The sequence below is a fragment of the Aphis gossypii genome, chromosome 2, assembly GCF_020184175.1.
Source record: "Aphis gossypii isolate Hap1 chromosome 2, ASM2018417v2, whole genome shotgun sequence".
Classification (NCBI taxonomy): Eukaryota; Metazoa; Arthropoda; class Insecta; order Hemiptera; family Aphididae; genus Aphis; species Aphis gossypii.
In genome coordinates, this window is record NC_065531.1 from 24,401,658 (window position 1) to 24,419,466 (window position 17,809).

At 27.9% G+C, this 17,809-nt stretch overlaps 3 protein-coding genes across 4 annotated transcripts; 1 reads left to right on the top strand and 2 right to left on the bottom strand.

Moving 5' to 3' along the window:
• Positions 1 to 1,360: 1,360 nt before the first annotated feature.
• LOC114132658 (probable serine incorporator) lies at positions 1,361 to 5,585 on the bottom strand. Of its 2 annotated transcripts, none has more exons than XM_027998170.2 (9): positions 5,344 to 5,585; positions 5,098 to 5,259; positions 4,819 to 5,027; positions 4,524 to 4,733; positions 4,377 to 4,461; positions 2,617 to 2,800; positions 2,363 to 2,542; positions 2,130 to 2,295; positions 1,361 to 2,044 (listed from the first exon to the last, which is right to left on the bottom strand). In XM_027998170.2, exons 1-9 carry the CDS (start codon positions 5,377 to 5,379, stop codon positions 1,909 to 1,911), a joined length of 1,368 nt encoding a protein of 455 aa, XP_027853971.2. In that variant the 5' UTR covers positions 5,380 to 5,585; the 3' UTR covers positions 1,361 to 1,908. The 2 variants fall into 2 exon arrangements, with proteins under 2 accessions (XP_027853971.2, XP_027853970.2); XM_027998169.2 differs by having other exon boundaries at positions 2,130 to 2,298.
• Positions 5,586 to 6,484: 899 nt separating this feature from the next.
• LOC114132661 (uncharacterized) lies at positions 6,485 to 8,864 on the top strand. Its single transcript, XM_050199670.1, has 8 exons — positions 6,485 to 6,804; positions 6,886 to 6,981; positions 7,075 to 7,196; positions 7,260 to 7,433; positions 7,498 to 7,848; positions 7,906 to 8,174; positions 8,250 to 8,468; positions 8,528 to 8,864. Exons 3-8 carry the CDS (start codon positions 7,166 to 7,168, stop codon positions 8,579 to 8,581), a joined length of 1,098 nt encoding a protein of 365 aa, XP_050055627.1. The 5' UTR covers positions 6,485 to 6,804; positions 6,886 to 6,981; positions 7,075 to 7,165; the 3' UTR covers positions 8,582 to 8,864.
• Positions 8,865 to 13,043: 4,179 nt separating this feature from the next.
• Positions 13,044 to 17,751, bottom strand: LOC114132654 (60S ribosomal protein L15). Its single transcript, XM_027998165.2, has 5 exons — positions 17,588 to 17,751; positions 17,075 to 17,266; positions 16,863 to 16,999; positions 13,390 to 13,500; positions 13,044 to 13,322 (listed from the first exon to the last, which is right to left on the bottom strand). The coding sequence occupies exons 2-5, from the start codon at positions 17,244 to 17,246 to the stop codon at positions 13,128 to 13,130; spliced, it is 615 nt and encodes a 204-aa protein (XP_027853966.1). The 5' UTR covers positions 17,247 to 17,266; positions 17,588 to 17,751; the 3' UTR covers positions 13,044 to 13,127.
• Positions 17,752 to 17,809: the final 58 nt, after the last annotated feature.

Here is a 17,809-nt window from a genome sequence, read left to right on the forward strand (position 1 = left end):
TTTAACTCTACGAATACTATTATTAAAAAATTATCAGATACTTATTAACTTTTATGTAAAAATATAAAACCATTGGTTTTAGAATAAAATCGAATTTAGTGACAATGAACTGGCGCGAAAACACCAATGGATTTTTTCTTTTTGCAACCGACGACGCTTTCGCAACACTTCCATGACGCCGCCATCGTTTAATAATTTAATTTGCAAATAATAACATACATATACATACATGATATATCCATGGATATATGGGTTTTCCCCAAAAACCGCTAAAATAACAGTTCAATTTAATAGTTAAGAACCAAGTAGTTAGGTTCCTGCTACCTATAGATTATAATATTATAATCAGTCTAATATCATCAGACTTTTGATTTTCTAATCTCTAGTCGAAGGGGAGGAAATGGTATTAAATGTCCAAAGCTATAGTTGTACCACTACCTAGTGCATACTACTGGATAGTCATTAGTCCGGTAGAGGAGATAGGTAGATACCAATATATCAATTAGAAAATACTGAGAATTATAATATATTAATATGTATTAAACACACTACTCAAAAACAAAAGTTACTACCTACATATTATAATGAAAAATATTTTTAATATAAAAATAAAAAACAGCACCATCAATGATGGTCTATAATTAAAAATATTATATGACCTATGCCATCAATAATAAAGCAAATTAATTAAACAGACAACTATTATCAGACTTTAAGCTTAGGTTAAGCAAAATTATACATTTTAATCATTTTATGGACATCGGTGGTTTAATGAGTATAATTGTGTATGGAACTTTTCCCAGCACAGGTGATTTCAATTTTCATATGCACTTATATTTTAGTATATTAGGTATTCTAATATTCATCTTGCTTCACTCAGATAATGGCAAGTACAGATACAATACTTAAGATATTCAATTTTAAAGTAATGATAAATTGATTAACTGTCAAATTTGAAAAATAATTCTGAGTAAAGTCCCTCAACCTACCATAAGTATTGTCGAAATAATAATAATTCAAAGTAAAAATTGAAACATACTTATTATTTACATGTTTATAAACATGCATCTATAATTTAAAACAATACATTGTTTTATATTTATTATTTTATGAAAATTAGTATGCTCAAATACACAACAAATTACATTAAATTTACCTAAAACTGCATGTTAAGCAACAATTCTAAATAATTGTAATCAATTTTATAAGTTTTTACCTTATGGAAAATGGGGATAGATCTATAATAAAAATTAATAAAATAAAAAACAAATATTCAACTCAATACAATGTATATACATATATATATATACTATATATTTAAGTACTATGCACTAAATCATAATAAATTACAACTATGATATAAGATAATTAAGTATGAATACATTTATTTAACTTTTATAATATCACAACATGATCAATCAAAATCATTAATATATTATCAATGTAAGCATAACATACAGTTTCATTTTTTATATAATTAACTTCAATATTTTAAAATAAGAAAAATGGAATAGTGTTAAACAATATAAAAAAATTGTCAATTGTTCAAGTGTTCTCTACAACATATCTTACACATAAGCTATATTTAAAATCTAAGGTAATATAATGCTTTTCATTACATAATTATTAATCACACAATCAAAATAAAAGCAACTAAATACAATTTAAGTTTTTATAACAAGTTTGGTTTTAATATTTATGTTGATCATGAATGCTTGTAATTGATTTAATAATTGTGGTAGAATAGAGAGGAATAATTTACCATAGTTAAAACATATTGATTAACTATTATAAAAAATTAAATAATAATAATAATAATATGATATTGTATAGATATAAAATTATAACCAAAAATATTAATAGATGAGCTTAAAACAACTTATTTAATACTTTCAATGATGATACAATTTAAAATTCACGGTCTGGTAATATAATTGGCGCCACTAATGTCCAAACATAAAGCCCAGCACAGACCCAACAAGATAATATCTTAATCCAAGTAGAAGCGTAATCTGGATGAAGGTTTTCTAAGCTGGAGTTGGGTCTGATTAAAAAAACATTTAGGTAATATTAATAAATAATATAATTACAAAATGTATATACTACAAAAATATATTGTTTATACTTACGAGTACCAATTTGTAAGTGTCATCATTAAGAATAAAGTGGCCATTGCAAACGTGAAGTGATAAAATGACCATGAATATGCAACTCCTTCTTTTTCATCATCAAATAGTTTACCAGAGTTATCATCGTTACCAGAAACTGGACCTCCTTCAAGATCACTATCATTGCCTACTAAAATATTAAGATATAAATATACAATATATTATTAAGTTATTTAACACTAATTAATACTCACTTCTTTCTGTAGAATTACTCATAGAGAATTTTGAGGATGATCCCGTTTTTATAGCAGAATATAATACAAATAAAACAAAAATTCCAATACTAACAAAATTTTCTGAACCAAAATGTACTTTAGAACCATCAGAATTAGATAGACTCAGGATTTCTGCCAAGCTTTTATTACACTGAGTTTCTAAGATAAACAATTATAATGTTTATATTATACTACACTTGTGTGAATTCAGATTTATATTAAACAAAATATACCTGGACCACTATTGAGTGCCGACCAAGTAAGATACACCACATACAAACTAACAATAGACGATTGCAATAAACCAGATTTTTCATGCACCCGTTGTACACATGAAGTAATTGAAATTGAACTAATAACTATGCATATTATAACTGTTAATGTGATGAAAAATTTGTTCAAAGCACATCCGTTTTCCTAAAAAAAATTGTTAATACCATTTTAAATATCATAAATTATGAAAATGAAAATTTACTTATCAAAATATTTTAAATAAATTATTTACAAGTCGACATAATGTTGATTTTTCATGAAGTTTTTTTGATAGTTTATAAAATTATAATTAAATAATTTCAAACAATTGAACAAATGTTTACAAAATGTTAAAAATATATATTTTATTCTCTTGAAAAATTAAAACACAATATAATAAAAATTTAAAAGTTTATGTTTTTTAATATTCATTATAGATATATTTTAATTGTTATATATAAATGTAGACCGAGTATTATTACAACTACCATTGATTATATATTCAATACTACTAGTTAACTGTAAAAGTTATAAAACTAATTTGATAATCTACTACTATCCCAACTATTAAGGATTGGCCACCTTTGTTCTATACCTCCACTTTCTTAATTTTTCACGTCCCCTATTCCTATGGACACACCAACAGGCAACAGCCCTCATATCATTCTCAATAGTATTCAACCATCCAGGCCCATAGCCAGACCAAATTTTCAGGAGGGGCAAAATAAACTTTTTTGGGGGGCATTATATATTAAAATAATGTCTTTCTATTTTTTTTAATGTTTTTAGGGGGAGCAACGACTGGGTTACAGGCCAGCAACCATCTTTTTTTTGGTCTTCCTCTTTCTCTTTTCCCTTCAATGTTCATTGTCATAACCACTCTTACTGCTTTTGTTTCGTCTCACCTCATCACATGCCCAAACCATCTTAGTCTATTTACTCTCATCTTGTCCACTATCAATGCTACCAATAACAGCATAAATGAGGTTAATTGTATGCAGCTGCATACATGCAGTAGTTAGAAACTTATTTTAACATTATAAATTAATTATAAAATAAACAAAATACTTTTTAATATTTTGGTGTTGATATAAAATAACATATATATTATGTTGTACATAACATATAACCATGGGTGGGTGTTAAAAATTTTTAATGCATCATTGAAATAATAAGGTTACGCTGCCACTAGACGCTACACCAATACTACCTCACGTATTAGTTCTTTATTCTATCTTCTCATGTCACTTCACTCATCTATCTATGAAACTGTAGTTTCACTCAGTATAATGTGTTCCGCAAGCTAACTTCCCTTCGTAAAGTTTCATCAATTGGCCCTATTGTACAACTGTCAACTTTTTATACTTCATACACATAATTTCTTTTCCTAGTCATCCTTGATAGTCTCATAACATTACTTTCCTTAGAAATCACATAACATCAACTATGATTTTTCCTTACTTCTTTCACTTTTTAATTGTAAAATGCCTTTGACAAATATTCACCAAAGGAATTCTTTTCTACATTCCACTCTATACAATTAATTATACGTCAAACAAACAATTAATAGATTAATATTATTAGCAAATGAGGACCCTGCTTTTTTCTTTAAATTCAGTTTTAATTATTAATCCTTAAGCTAACAAATGATGTTTTATCATTTTGTGTCATATATACCATATTTACTTGGGCGCCAGCCTGTTTTTGTGATAAAAAATAATGAAACATTGTTTATTTTTACCTGGGTAAAACTGTGATACATAACAATAAGTCCAGTAATTGCTAGTCCATATGATACTACAGTAGTAAATAGTAATGCAAAATACCTAAAAATTACCAATTAAACATTTTTTAAAACATGTTATTAAAATATTAATGTAAAACTTACCATCTTTTATCTTCAGTTTGTTCCCATTTGTCTAGCCATGATTCAGCTAATGAATGAGCAGAATCTAAAACTTGTACAAACTGAAGGATGAGATAAATAAAACCTCCAATCATACCACAAATCATCCATATATGACTAAAGCTTCCTGGGGCAATGAAAAATGAACCAACAATACCAGCAAATACAATAAGATATTTCAAGCCCCAAAATCTAATTAAACAAAAAAAAATTTATTATTATTATTGTCTTATATAAAAGCATATATAAGTTACAATAAAATAAAATAATGTTGTACCCATTTTGTATAGGAGCTCGTCCATCCCTAGAATCTTTCACACCCATCATAATAAATGACATAAGTGTAAAGAATATGAACATGGCAAAACAAATTCTATAAACCGCCATGTAGCCAACAGCATTTTTACAATCGATTGAAACACCAGATATATTATTGACAAAGTTACTAGTTAAACCAGTGTTATGATCACCTTCACAAAATGGTACCTACACATAAGACGTTAATAACATTTACTAATTAGTAATTACTAGTAATCATTACAAATAATCAAATTACTTTTTGTAAAAACGATTGCAGTCCGGGGGCGAGTGTGATACAGCTTAATATAATAGCTACGAGTAACATGAGGCCGTACATAACTTTTGTTGACGTTGAATTTCCGCATGACGGGCAACATGCAAATAGAGAGCATGCTGCTTGACCGCAACAACATGCCAGCTTAAAATTATCAAAAAACAATTTATTAAAATATTTGTATTGGTGAGGACACAATAATAATTAAAAATTAATAATAACACTCACTTGACCGACTGTACACAATGAAAATAATGCACCCATCTTCGACGTCGGTTGTAGTTTGTAGCGATCGTAGAAGATTCGTAATAAGTATCCTTAGGTAAAATATATGCAACAATCGAATTATCGATTTCTATTAGTGGCCAATGTCCACCTATCCGCTCTCATGAATGACAAAGGGTATCGCTTTGTTCATAAAATGTTAAATAATACGCAACTTAATACTGACACAATAATATTTACTTTAATCATAGATAATATATAAATAGGCAAGATTCACTGATAAGGTCATATGGAATTATAATCAGGGAAAGATATCCATTTAACATGGAAGAAAAATTAAATGAATTTGTCATTTTTCAACATATTTATATTACGTCATAAACGTGCCCAGATCGACCGGGCGGCACCGGCAGACGACAGTTTGAAGTTTCAAATAGTTAAAACTAAGAATTGCCTTATAAATTATCATGACAGAATTTCCATTTCTAGAAATAAATATATTGAAAAAATTAAAATTTAAAGAAAAGTATGAACTAGAAACGTATATTCCAAAAAAAAAAAAAAATTGATTTAATTTCCTAACATGATTATTTAAATTACATTAAAAATTCAAAATTGTGTATGGTATATTGATATTAATATTATGGTATTCCAGTTATGAAATGAATGTTAAAACCGGTAGTTGTCTATGGAGGAGTGCAATTGTGCAAACATTTTTTGTCGTACAAAAAAATACAAGTAGCCTAAATTAATTCCATAGCCTTATATACATGTACTTATATAGTATATTATACGAATATACTATGTAATATATAATACATAAATTACAAATTTAATTAGACAGTAGGTAAATAATAAATATATTCATAAGATTATAAACAAATAAATTACTTTAATTAATAACTATAATAATTGTAGAATAATATAAGAAAATATACACGTCTGACCAGTACTATTTAATTTTCATAATTAAGCACTAATTTTATAAAAAAAAATACTAGTTATTAGTAGTCATATTGGAACAATAAAACGATTTGATATTTTATGAGAATCTTGAAGCTTTTTTTTTTAGCGGTTATCGAAAATTCAAAACCGAAAACGATAATAAATATTATCACAAACGCAGGTAATGCGATCTCGGAATTGATAATATTGTTAATATTATTATTTATTATTAACATAACATTACGTATTTACGTTACTACAACTTACTACAATAGGTACGTTCAACATTGCATTTGCATAATGATAATAATTAACAATACCTATGTAGTATATTGGGTATATCGTTTGATCAATTGTCTTTTCACACACATGAATACATGATACATTCAACAGTCGGCACAATTTAGCACACATTTATGTATATTGTCATAGACATATTTATATGATTATATGTCTATAATTAATATAACACTCATCGCAAACAATGCAATATGTTTAAGAATTAAAATAGTATAGTAGGTATGACGGGATACCAGTATTATAATAATGATAATAATAATAATTTATAATAATTTATTATTATTCTAACGTGCGTATCAGTGACCATTTCCTGTACACACTTCTTGCCGGAAGGTGGATAAGCGGAAGATGACACAACTATTCGATCATCATAATTGACTGCTACCACTACGCCACGTACGAATTTCTATTTATATACATTCATCATAATGATTAACGCATGTTATGTTGAATAATTTAATAATAAATTTGTATGTATGCATGTTGCAGTATTTGGTCTCAGGAAGCTTCAAGGAAATATCTATTTTGACCAATAATTCTATCCTTATTCACAGCAACAGTCGTAGCACAAACATCCAGCATGTCAAAAGACAGAGTATTAATTTTGGGAGGTAATTTAAATTGTTTCTTTTTTTTTTTAAGTTAGCGTTAAATTCATTTTTGCACCGTTTTAGGCTGTGGCTTTATCGGCCGTCACTTGGTCAAGTATTTAGTGGACAATGATTTAGTGTCGGCTGTGAGAGTGGTCGACAAAGTTCCACCCCAAATTGCTTGGCTCAACGACAACCACAAGGTGGCTTTCGAATCTCCCTTAGTAGAATTTATCAGTGCCAATTTGATAAATCAAAGTAAACTTGTGATTTATGCATTATTTATATTAAAAATATACATTTTTGATATCAATTTCTGCAGGTTCTTGTGAAAACGTTTTCGAAGGTTCCTTTGATTATGCCATCAATTGTGCTGGAGAAACTCGTGTTGATTTACCAGACGTCATCTATGAAGAGGGAGTCTATAAGCTTAGCATAAATTGTGCTCGCGCTGCTGCTAAATTTGGTGTAAGACGTTATGTCGAAGTGTCATCAGGTCAGTTGACTGCCAGCCATAAAGGACCAATTAAAGAAGATGACAAAGTAATACCCCTTACATCCATTGCAAAGTACAAATATGAAGTAGAAAAACATATGAAAACTATTCCAAATTTAAATTATACCATTGTCCGGCCAGCTATTGTGTATGGCATAGGTGACAGAACTGGACTCAGTATGTCTATGCCAATGAAATATTGAGTAATAGTATTTAATCAAATTTCTATTATAGCACCAACTATTGCGATTGGCTCTTTATATAGAGGTCTGGGAGAACCTGTTCGAATACTGTGGAAAGGCAGTACATCTTGTAACACAATACATGTTGAAGACATTTGTAGAGCTATATGGCATTTGTTAAAATCACCAGAAGCTGTAGGGGAAACTTACAATTTAGTGGATAGTGGTCAGACCAAACAAAATATGATTGCTGAAATTGTGTCCTCATTGTTTGGAGTTAAACACGAGTTCCTGGGCTCAGTTCTTTCGTCTTTGTGTAAAGTATGTTAACTATTATTATTTCCATTTCAAAATGCCATTGTTAGTATTTTAAACACAATAAATGTTTTATTTAAGAATGATTTTGATGTTATTGCGTCTGAAGCGAATGACAAACATTCAGTACCATGGGCCGAAGCTTGTTCAAAGTCTGGTGTTCATAACACTCCTCTGTCACCATTCATTCATAAAGATCACTTGAATGGTTATCGTATCGAAATGAATGGAAGTAAATTAATGAACGATTCAAGTTTTGTATTGAAACATCCAAAAATTACAGTTGAACTACTAAAAGAGGTTAGCATAAAATTGAATATGAAACGGATGTAATAATTTTTAACAATACTTGTTTGCAGGTTGTTGATGACTACATTAAAATGAATCTATTTCCTAAAACATTGCTAGACTAAACGTGTTGAAAGTTACCATTTCATTAAGCACAATTTATTGAAAACTTAATTCTGTGATATGTTATTAGTTATTACCATTATTTAATATTTATTTACATTGATATATACAAATTTATGAAACAATTATTAATGTTCATCAAGTGAGCTTTTTTATTATATAATTGAGTTACTCATACTTATCTTTTGGGTATTAGGTATTTGTTTTCAATTATATTCATACCTTTATGCTGTGTTAAGTGGGCCAAAGATTAAAAAATAAATAAATAAATTGAATACACACGTACTTTATTTTATCTTTTGATTATTATGACTATTTTACTATTTTACATTTATTAGATAGGTATTAAGTTTTTACACTAATCAAAAGTAGGTACCAATTTGCATGATTAAGCCACAATAACTTTATTCTTTGATTGCCAGCAAAATATCAGTTACACCAACATTCACCTAAACATTCAATAATTTAAAAATGTAATGCTTATTTACAAAAAAAAAGATTCCTAAAGTTATTCAGTTATTATTGTTTTTTAATATAAGTGTTTCAAACCCTAAATTTGAACCTTCCATTTAAAAAAGAACATAATACATTATGCATTAATGTCAGTTGTTTGCAAGTCTACATTTTTTATCATGAAAATTCTGATATACCTAAAATACCAAACTAACAATAATACATATTTAAATATTATAATTATTATATGTATACTTTTACTATTTATAAAAATGTTATAATATAGGAGAGAAGACTATTGTAGCTCTAAAAATTTATAAAATATATGTTTGAAGTTAACTTTTAAATATTTATGTATATTAATAAATAATAATGAATCCAGAAAAAAACGACAAGTGCATTTTACTTTAAATTCCAAATATTAGTCAAAGTATAAGTATATTATAAGTCAATAAAATTGTCAATTGTTAAGTTAAATAAGTAAATAATAATAAAATAAATCATTGATGTCGAATATTATGTACTATTGCTATTAAAAAATTTAGTAAATTTTGAGTTTATTCTGTAATTCAAGATATATTTTTGTTTCATTTTTCATCATAATATACCCAGTGAATTTTGCTCTATTTTTAATTCGTCACTTACCACCTCCTCTAATCAGATTTTTTTTATTAATACCAATAAAATCCATATAGAGGAATGATAATAGCCCGCTAAAAATCGTAAATTAGACTTATTATACTGTATAAGTATAAGTTATAGATTTTTACGAAGGTACAATGAGAGATATTTGTTCTTTATTATTAATATTATCGTCGTGACTTCGCTCATCGAAACTTCGTTGGTACCTTAACATAAAATATTACAGACGAAACCGAAAACGTCTTAAGAATACATTTTTAACGATAAAATTTGGTTTATCACAGGTATCAATATATTAACAAATAAAACTTACATATTATTACTTATTTAATATAGGTATTAACATCACTAAATCAAAATCTATAGTGCAAAAATTAATATAAAATATGTAAAGTGATTTCTAATTTCTATATACCTATATTTAAAATTAATCTTATTTATGACTGCAATTATTTCAACAACTTTTAACCAAAATTTTGTTTTTCACTTTGCCGTTTATTGTCGTGTTGTTTTTTTACCGATTATCATTAATACAACATAACTGTAAAAAATTATCATGCAACGACACACGTAAATCATAATTACTATAAAAATAAGAATTTTAAAATAAATTTCTTATCTATTTATTTACAAAATTAATTCAATTTTCAATAGAATAGTATTGCCCGTATGTTTTAACGAATTGTTATAACTTTAAGTAGGTACTCCTCTTAAGACAAATTCAAAAAATATCAAAAACAATATTACACAATTTCAAACTAAGAAATGACTTATCAATTTATTATCATTCGTTAGAAAAAAACAAATCTAATTTAACTGTAGGTATTAGCAGCAGACTCAAGTAATTTAAGTAATTTACAGAGAAAAAAATTTAATTAATTTTTAACAAAATACAGTGATCGTGATGTCAGTTACTTTTTAATTAACATTCTAACATTTAGTAATTAATTTTTAAAAAATACTTTTGTCAGTATTTTTTTCATAAATACATAGACAGTAGACACATAGTACAACTTTTTCTCACGAATATTGAACTGACGAATAATGTTGGTATAAAGTATAACTTACGTATTTACTATTTATGAGTCTATTTTTGAGAATAATAATAAACGATTAAAATATGAAAAACAAAGTTTTATTTTGTGTACGCAAACATTTTTATCTATATTATAATTTATTACATAATGGTATAACAGAGATAATTTTTAGTTTTTAATAAATTAACGAAAACACTTAAAAAAAATAATATATGAAAAAAAGTGTGGAACGGATGGCGGCCAGCCGCCCGTGCTCGGCCGACGGGATTCCGAGGCGAAAACTCGGCGAACCAGTGCGATGGTTCGTGTCCGATGTCGTTTTCGCCCAAGTGCTCCGCCGGTCGAGTTCGAACTGCCAGCCGCCGATGCCGCACACCGATTAGCCAGGACGCTGCACGGTGTAACGGACATCCGTTTCACCGCCATACTTAGCTAAATATGCGCCACATCTAATTTGACCAGTCTAACGGTCTCGATAAATAAGGGTTTTCTTCCCCTTATACTGAGCATCTGTCATTGAATTTTCCGACCTCGTGGACGAATCCGTCCCTATAGTCCTCCTCGTCTGGGTGGTTCGATGACGTTATACCGCAACCACAACCGCAGATGGTCCTGAAGACCCTCCGGAGACCTCTCCGCAGAGCCGACAAGAATCGACTTTTTTTTTTCTTTCGCAATGGCACCGTTTTGGCTGTGTCAATAATAGTGGTCTCCGTCTCTTTGTCACTTTCCTCGTTCGGCGACAATGTCTGTTTTTCCACGGGGCACACCACCGGCGGTGCCACCTCGACCTTTTCCATCTCGGTGCCGGGAGTTTCAATTTCACACGTCGAGGTTTCGACCGACGTCATAATTATCTCCACATCTGGACAATATTTATCGTATTCAATATCATTTCTGATTGGATCCATAACTAGATATTTCTATTTCTCTAGAAAATGAAATGTAGGTATACGAAAAATTCTTATGTAAAAAATTAGTATGATACCTAACGAGTATGAATAGTAAGTGAATTAAAAATTGTCTCCTTGATACACTTCTTAGAATATCGCCTTGATAACAATTAAAAATTAACAAGATACTATAAACAGCCATAATAGATGTATTTAAACCCTTAAATAAAATACTTGTTTTTATAATTTAATCATATTTTATTGGAAAAAGATTTGTAATTTACCAACTATTAAATTAGTGTTATAAAATACTAAATAGTAAATATATATTCACCCGTATAATAACTATTACTTTTCAAACTATTAATATTTTGTTATAATTGAAAAACGAAAAACTAGATACTTAAAATTTTCACAAAATGTTTTTATCATCATTGTATAGTTTTCAAAATATTTCGACTCTTTTTAAGCTACTATAGGCATTTTTGATTTTTTTTTCTTTAAATATTAATAAAAATTATTCGCTGGATAAAAATTCTTAAAAATTTTATCTAAAACCCCATTTAAGTTGTTCTTACATCTGTACAAAAAATTTTTTTTATAAATTGTTAGTTAGCATTTTGTTGAAATTCATCAATACTGCAATAAAAAAAGACCTAAATTTTTTTTACAATTAGTTATTTATAAAAATGTTCTTTATACATCTAACTTTGGAAAATGTAATAAAAGATTTTTTCGCAATACTGAAACCAAAAAATCTAAAAATAATTATACAGGTAGCTAATTAAGAAATTATTATTCAAACAATAAACATAGAATTTGAGTGAAATAAGTTAATATAATATGGTATAAATATATGTTATTATAATAATTAAATACTAATATTATAATAAATTAGGTAATATTTCCGAAACAAGGTATATCAACCTACTGCAATAAGGTTCCCACACACTGCAGTGATGGCTGTAAAATTATTTAGCTATACTTATCAAAAAACATGATATCATGAAGTACACCTAGTAATATTATAAACCAACATTTCATAAGCTTTTTCTCTGCCGGACCTCTTTAATAAAAATAAAATATTCGTTTTTATATATACTATACTTTAGTATTTTTAATATTCGTCAATGGACCCCCTCCGGTACACATGCGGACTTAAACAATTGACTTATTAATCTACTATCATCGACAAATTTTAATAATATTTACTAAAATACTAGGACTTCTATTTTTTTCTAAGTCAGAAGAATATTCAAAAAATTAATTTTCAAACCTATTATGTTAAAAAATACATATAAGAGCATATAATAGGGTTTTTAAGTGTGTGAGTGCGTTTCCATATTTAGAGCTACAAGTCTTCTGCTCTACTCCTAATTAGGTTAAAATTGAAATATGGTAAGAAACTAACAAATGACAAAAAAACAACTTGTGGAACATTTTCAGATAAAACACCATTTTATTAACATACAACGTTGTCTTATAAACGCAATACAAAAAAGCATAGTATAATAAAAATGGATTTATCGTTTTCTGTGAAGTTGCAAAGTGTTCTTGCGCTTCCAACATGCCTTCCTTGATCCACCAGTTGTCTGTGAGAAACCATGTCCTTTTCCAAGACCACGGGACTTGCGACCAGCAGATGTCTTTCCACGCAATTCTCTGTGCTTGTGCACAGCATTGCAGATCCAATTGATCTTAGCATCTCTGCGGATGGCCTAAAGAGAAAGGAAAATAGTTTATTTCATTAAATTAAAATCATTTTTTAATTAATAAGGAACTTACTGGGTGTGCGGTATCAACAGTGATGACTTCGTAGAATTTGAAAGTAGAGTCTTGTCCTACCCAGTAAGAGTTTAGGACACGGAGACCTCCACAACGACGTCCAACTCTTTCCTATATTACAGAATAAAAATAGTTATATATTAAAATACATTAGCTGACAACTAATAAGATAAATTAAAATAGTATACAAGGAGAACACAAATAAAAACATAATTTAATAATTTGAATTGGTCTTCTCCTTTCTCGATATATAACTTATTTCAAATTACAATTCAGATAGCCAAGGGAACAAAATGTATTTTTGTCCACATTAATTTATTATTCAGTGATTATAACAAAACACAGGTTATCATCATCATTGCAACTTTTATATTTTATATCAAAATTGTTAATATATCATACCAAATTAATTACAATTCATTACATATTCATTTAAATCTTTATTAGTCAGTTTTGGAGGCTTGGTTGGCAACTAAAATTTGTCGGGCAATGCTTATCTGTCATTCCCTATGCCCAGAATAAACCATATAAATACTAAATTAGTACAAATCTCTCACATACAAGTTACCAGCAAATCAAGTAGGTATGTGTTTTAAAAAAATGTTAAACCAATTATTATTTAATATGATTAAGTACAATATTGTACTTAGATTAACATAAACAACAATTAATATTGATCAGTGCAGGGGGGTTAGGATTTAGGAAGGGGTCAAGAGAACAAGAATGTATCTTTGTCTACATTAGTATTATTTCAGTGCTTTAGAAACAAAACACAATGTATAATCATAGTATATTATTAAGTAAATGCATATGACATGTTAAGTCAACGAATATAAATATTATTTCTAAATTTCAGATAGCCAAGGGAACAAGAATGTATTTTTGTCCACATTATTATTATTTCAGTGATTTATTAACAAAACACAAAGTATCATCATAGTATATTATTAAGTAAATGCATATGACATGTTAAGTCAACGAATATAAATATTATTTCTAAATTTCAGATAGCCAAGGGAACAAGAATGTATTTTTGTCCACATTATTATTATTTCAGTGATTTATTAACAAAACACAAAGTATCATCATAGTATATTATTAAGTAAATACATATGACATGTTAAGTCAACGAATATAAATATTATTTCTAAATTTCAGATAGCCAAGGGAACAAGTATGTATTTTTGTCCACATATGTATTATTTCAGTGCTTTACTAACAAAACACAAAGTATCATCACACAATGTTCTATTTATTATTAAATTATTAAATTTGTAAGGTTTAATAAATACAAGGAAAATTTCAGATAGCCAAGGGAACAAGAATGTATTTTTGTCCACATTTATTATTTCAGTGATTTAATAACAAAACACAAGTTATCATCATGATTATCATCCATCATTGTATCTCAATGCCATAACGTTTTAAAATAAATATAATCTTATTTAATATATTTGGAAAATAATCCATTAAGCCCGCAGAAATAATTTTTATTATTTTATTTTAATCTAACAAAAATATAAAGTACATGACAGACATACTGCGTATCCTCAGACATCCAAGGAAGATAAACCCTTCACAAAATTATATCAGCAATTATACACAATATTCATCAATGGATAAACATATACATTTCACTTAACATTTTTTATAATCAAAAAGCATTATGCATCAAATCATAATATCTATATAGTATTTTACAATAACTATCAAATGTTTATTCTTAAATATTTAGTCTTCAGACATCCAAGGAAGATTAACCCTTCATATTTTAATCAGCAGTTATTAACACATATTTGTCATCATTAAACTTTCACAATTATTAGCATTAATACAAAATATTGTGTGATGCCCAATAATAATAATACATTATTAATATATTTTATTAAAAAAAAAATAATAATAACAGTGACTTTAAATTTATCAACTATCAGATATATATTAAACTATCCTCATCTAATGAAATAAGGAGTGGTGCATGGTACATAATCATCATTAACGATAGTTTATAGCATTTTCTAACAACATTTAAACAGAAGAATTTGAAACTTGTATCAGATATATGAAAATTATCCTCATCTAATGAAATAAGGAGTGGTGCATGGTACATAATCATCATAAACAATAGTTTTTAGCATTTTCTAACAACAATTAACTAGAAGAATTTGAAACTTGTATCAGATATATGAAAATTATCCTCATCTAATGAAATAAGGAGTGGTGCATGGTACATAATCATCATAAACAATAGTTTTTAGCATTTTCTAACAACATTTAACTAGAAGAATTTGAAGCTTGTCATCAGATATATGAAAATTATCCTCATCTAATGAAATAAGGAGTGGTGCATGGTACATAATCATCATTAACAATAATTTTTAGCATTTTCACACAAAATTTAACTAAGAGAAGTGAAACTTTTTTCAGATATATGAAAATTATCCTCATCTAATGAAATAAGGAGTGGTGCATGGTACATAATCATCATATAAAAGTGATTTAAATAATAAGGTATATATTACTAATATTATCTTTCAGACATCCAAGGAAGTTTAACCCCTCATAGACTATCAGTAGTTAGTAGTGTATATTTTGTCATCATTTTATTTCAAAGAAAATTGTCACAATAGGTTAATGTAATAAGCTATCAGAATTTAATAGATAATATCCTCATTTATGAAATAAGGAGTGGTGCATGGTTCATAATACATCATATAGCTTATTAATTAATCAAATTGTACGCATAAGGAAATATATTAAATGGGAGCTTGTAATTTTTAACTGTTATTACTACCATAGCATCCGTAGTATTATTTCAAAACTAGAATTTTAAAAAAAACTATCAGTTAAATAAATCAATGTCTATATTAAACTAAAAATAACATTTTGAGAAGATAATAATAAAAAATGGTAAAAAATCATCAAATATCATTGAACTTAAATATATATTTCTATTTTAACAACCTTAAGAAAATTTTCAAAAAAAAAAAATATTGGTAAATTAATAGTATCATGTGGGTTAGCAAAATTGAATGCAATAGGATCAAAATAGCATGTAATGCAATATAAAGAAAAATTTAGGTATTGCAATCTTACCATTACCGGTTGGCTAACTTTATATTTTTATGAATCATGAGTTTTCTTAAATTCTATTACTTTAATACACACTTTATTGAAATTCAAACACTAGGGAAAATTGTACAAAATGATTTAACTATAGCCTACAACAAAGAGGCGGGGTGATGACTCTCTATATAGGTGCCAATAAAGAAAACGATAAACCACCTGTAACTAAAACTTAAATAAGTAACATTGCATATTAACACTACAGTTCTACTCTACTCAATCACTCAGCCTTCATTGAATATATAGCATAAGGTTATTTTAAAATGATAGATTATAACAAACATACTGAATCGTTAACGAAAAAAAGAAAGAATACGTATCATATTTTAAAATAAAAGAAAATTTACCTCAGCAATTGATTGCAGACAGCGTTTAGGTTTCAATTCATTAACTCCATGGCTCTTAGGCTTACCATAAGTAGCACCTTTAGGTACTGGACGCTTACGACCACCACGCCTGATACGCACTCTAAATATGGAGAATCCTGTTCCGTTAAAAAATATATGTTATTAGCAAAATAATTGACTAATAACCTGGGAGTTAAAGGTTAATACATTACCTTGTTTAGCTTTGTATCCCAGCCGTCTAGCTTTGTCGGGTCTAGTAGGACGTGGCGCGCGGTGCACGCGAGTCATCTGTCTATATTGCCAGACGCGAATACGCAATAAATAACGTAGTACATCGCTCTGCTTCTTTCGGTACACTTCTTGCACGTATTTATAACCACCCATCTTAGGAGACCGACCTAATCCTGTAAATGAATAACATAACCTCAAAAATTACGATAATATTTTAGAAGGAAAAGCTTTCATTTAGATTTAATGATTATGAAAAAAAAAAAAGGAAAAAGTTATTACAAAAAAAAACTTGAAGAATCGTACAGACCTAAAAGTATTACTAAATTGAAAGTTAATAACGTGGGGTTTTGGAAACCACACGTCGTGAAACTATACAAATTAATAAAAGTTAGTTTTTGAATTTATTTATGGAGACGATAGAGAAATCAATATTATTTAAAAGTATAATTAATAAAGACAAATAAATTCATTAAAAATAAAAAAAAAGAACTTACCTAAATTGAGTAACCGAAACGCGTGCTGAAAATTAGTAAAAAAGGAACAGGGTCTGTCCTGTTCCACAACAACACGAAATACGAATGAAGATTGAAGTGTGGACGCTGCAATGTTGCCAAAGTAAAAACAATATTTGTGGTTATGAAATATATTGTGAAAATAAATTTGTGTACTTATAAAAACTTATTACAATTAATTCAAATTTTTTTTGTTAATATACT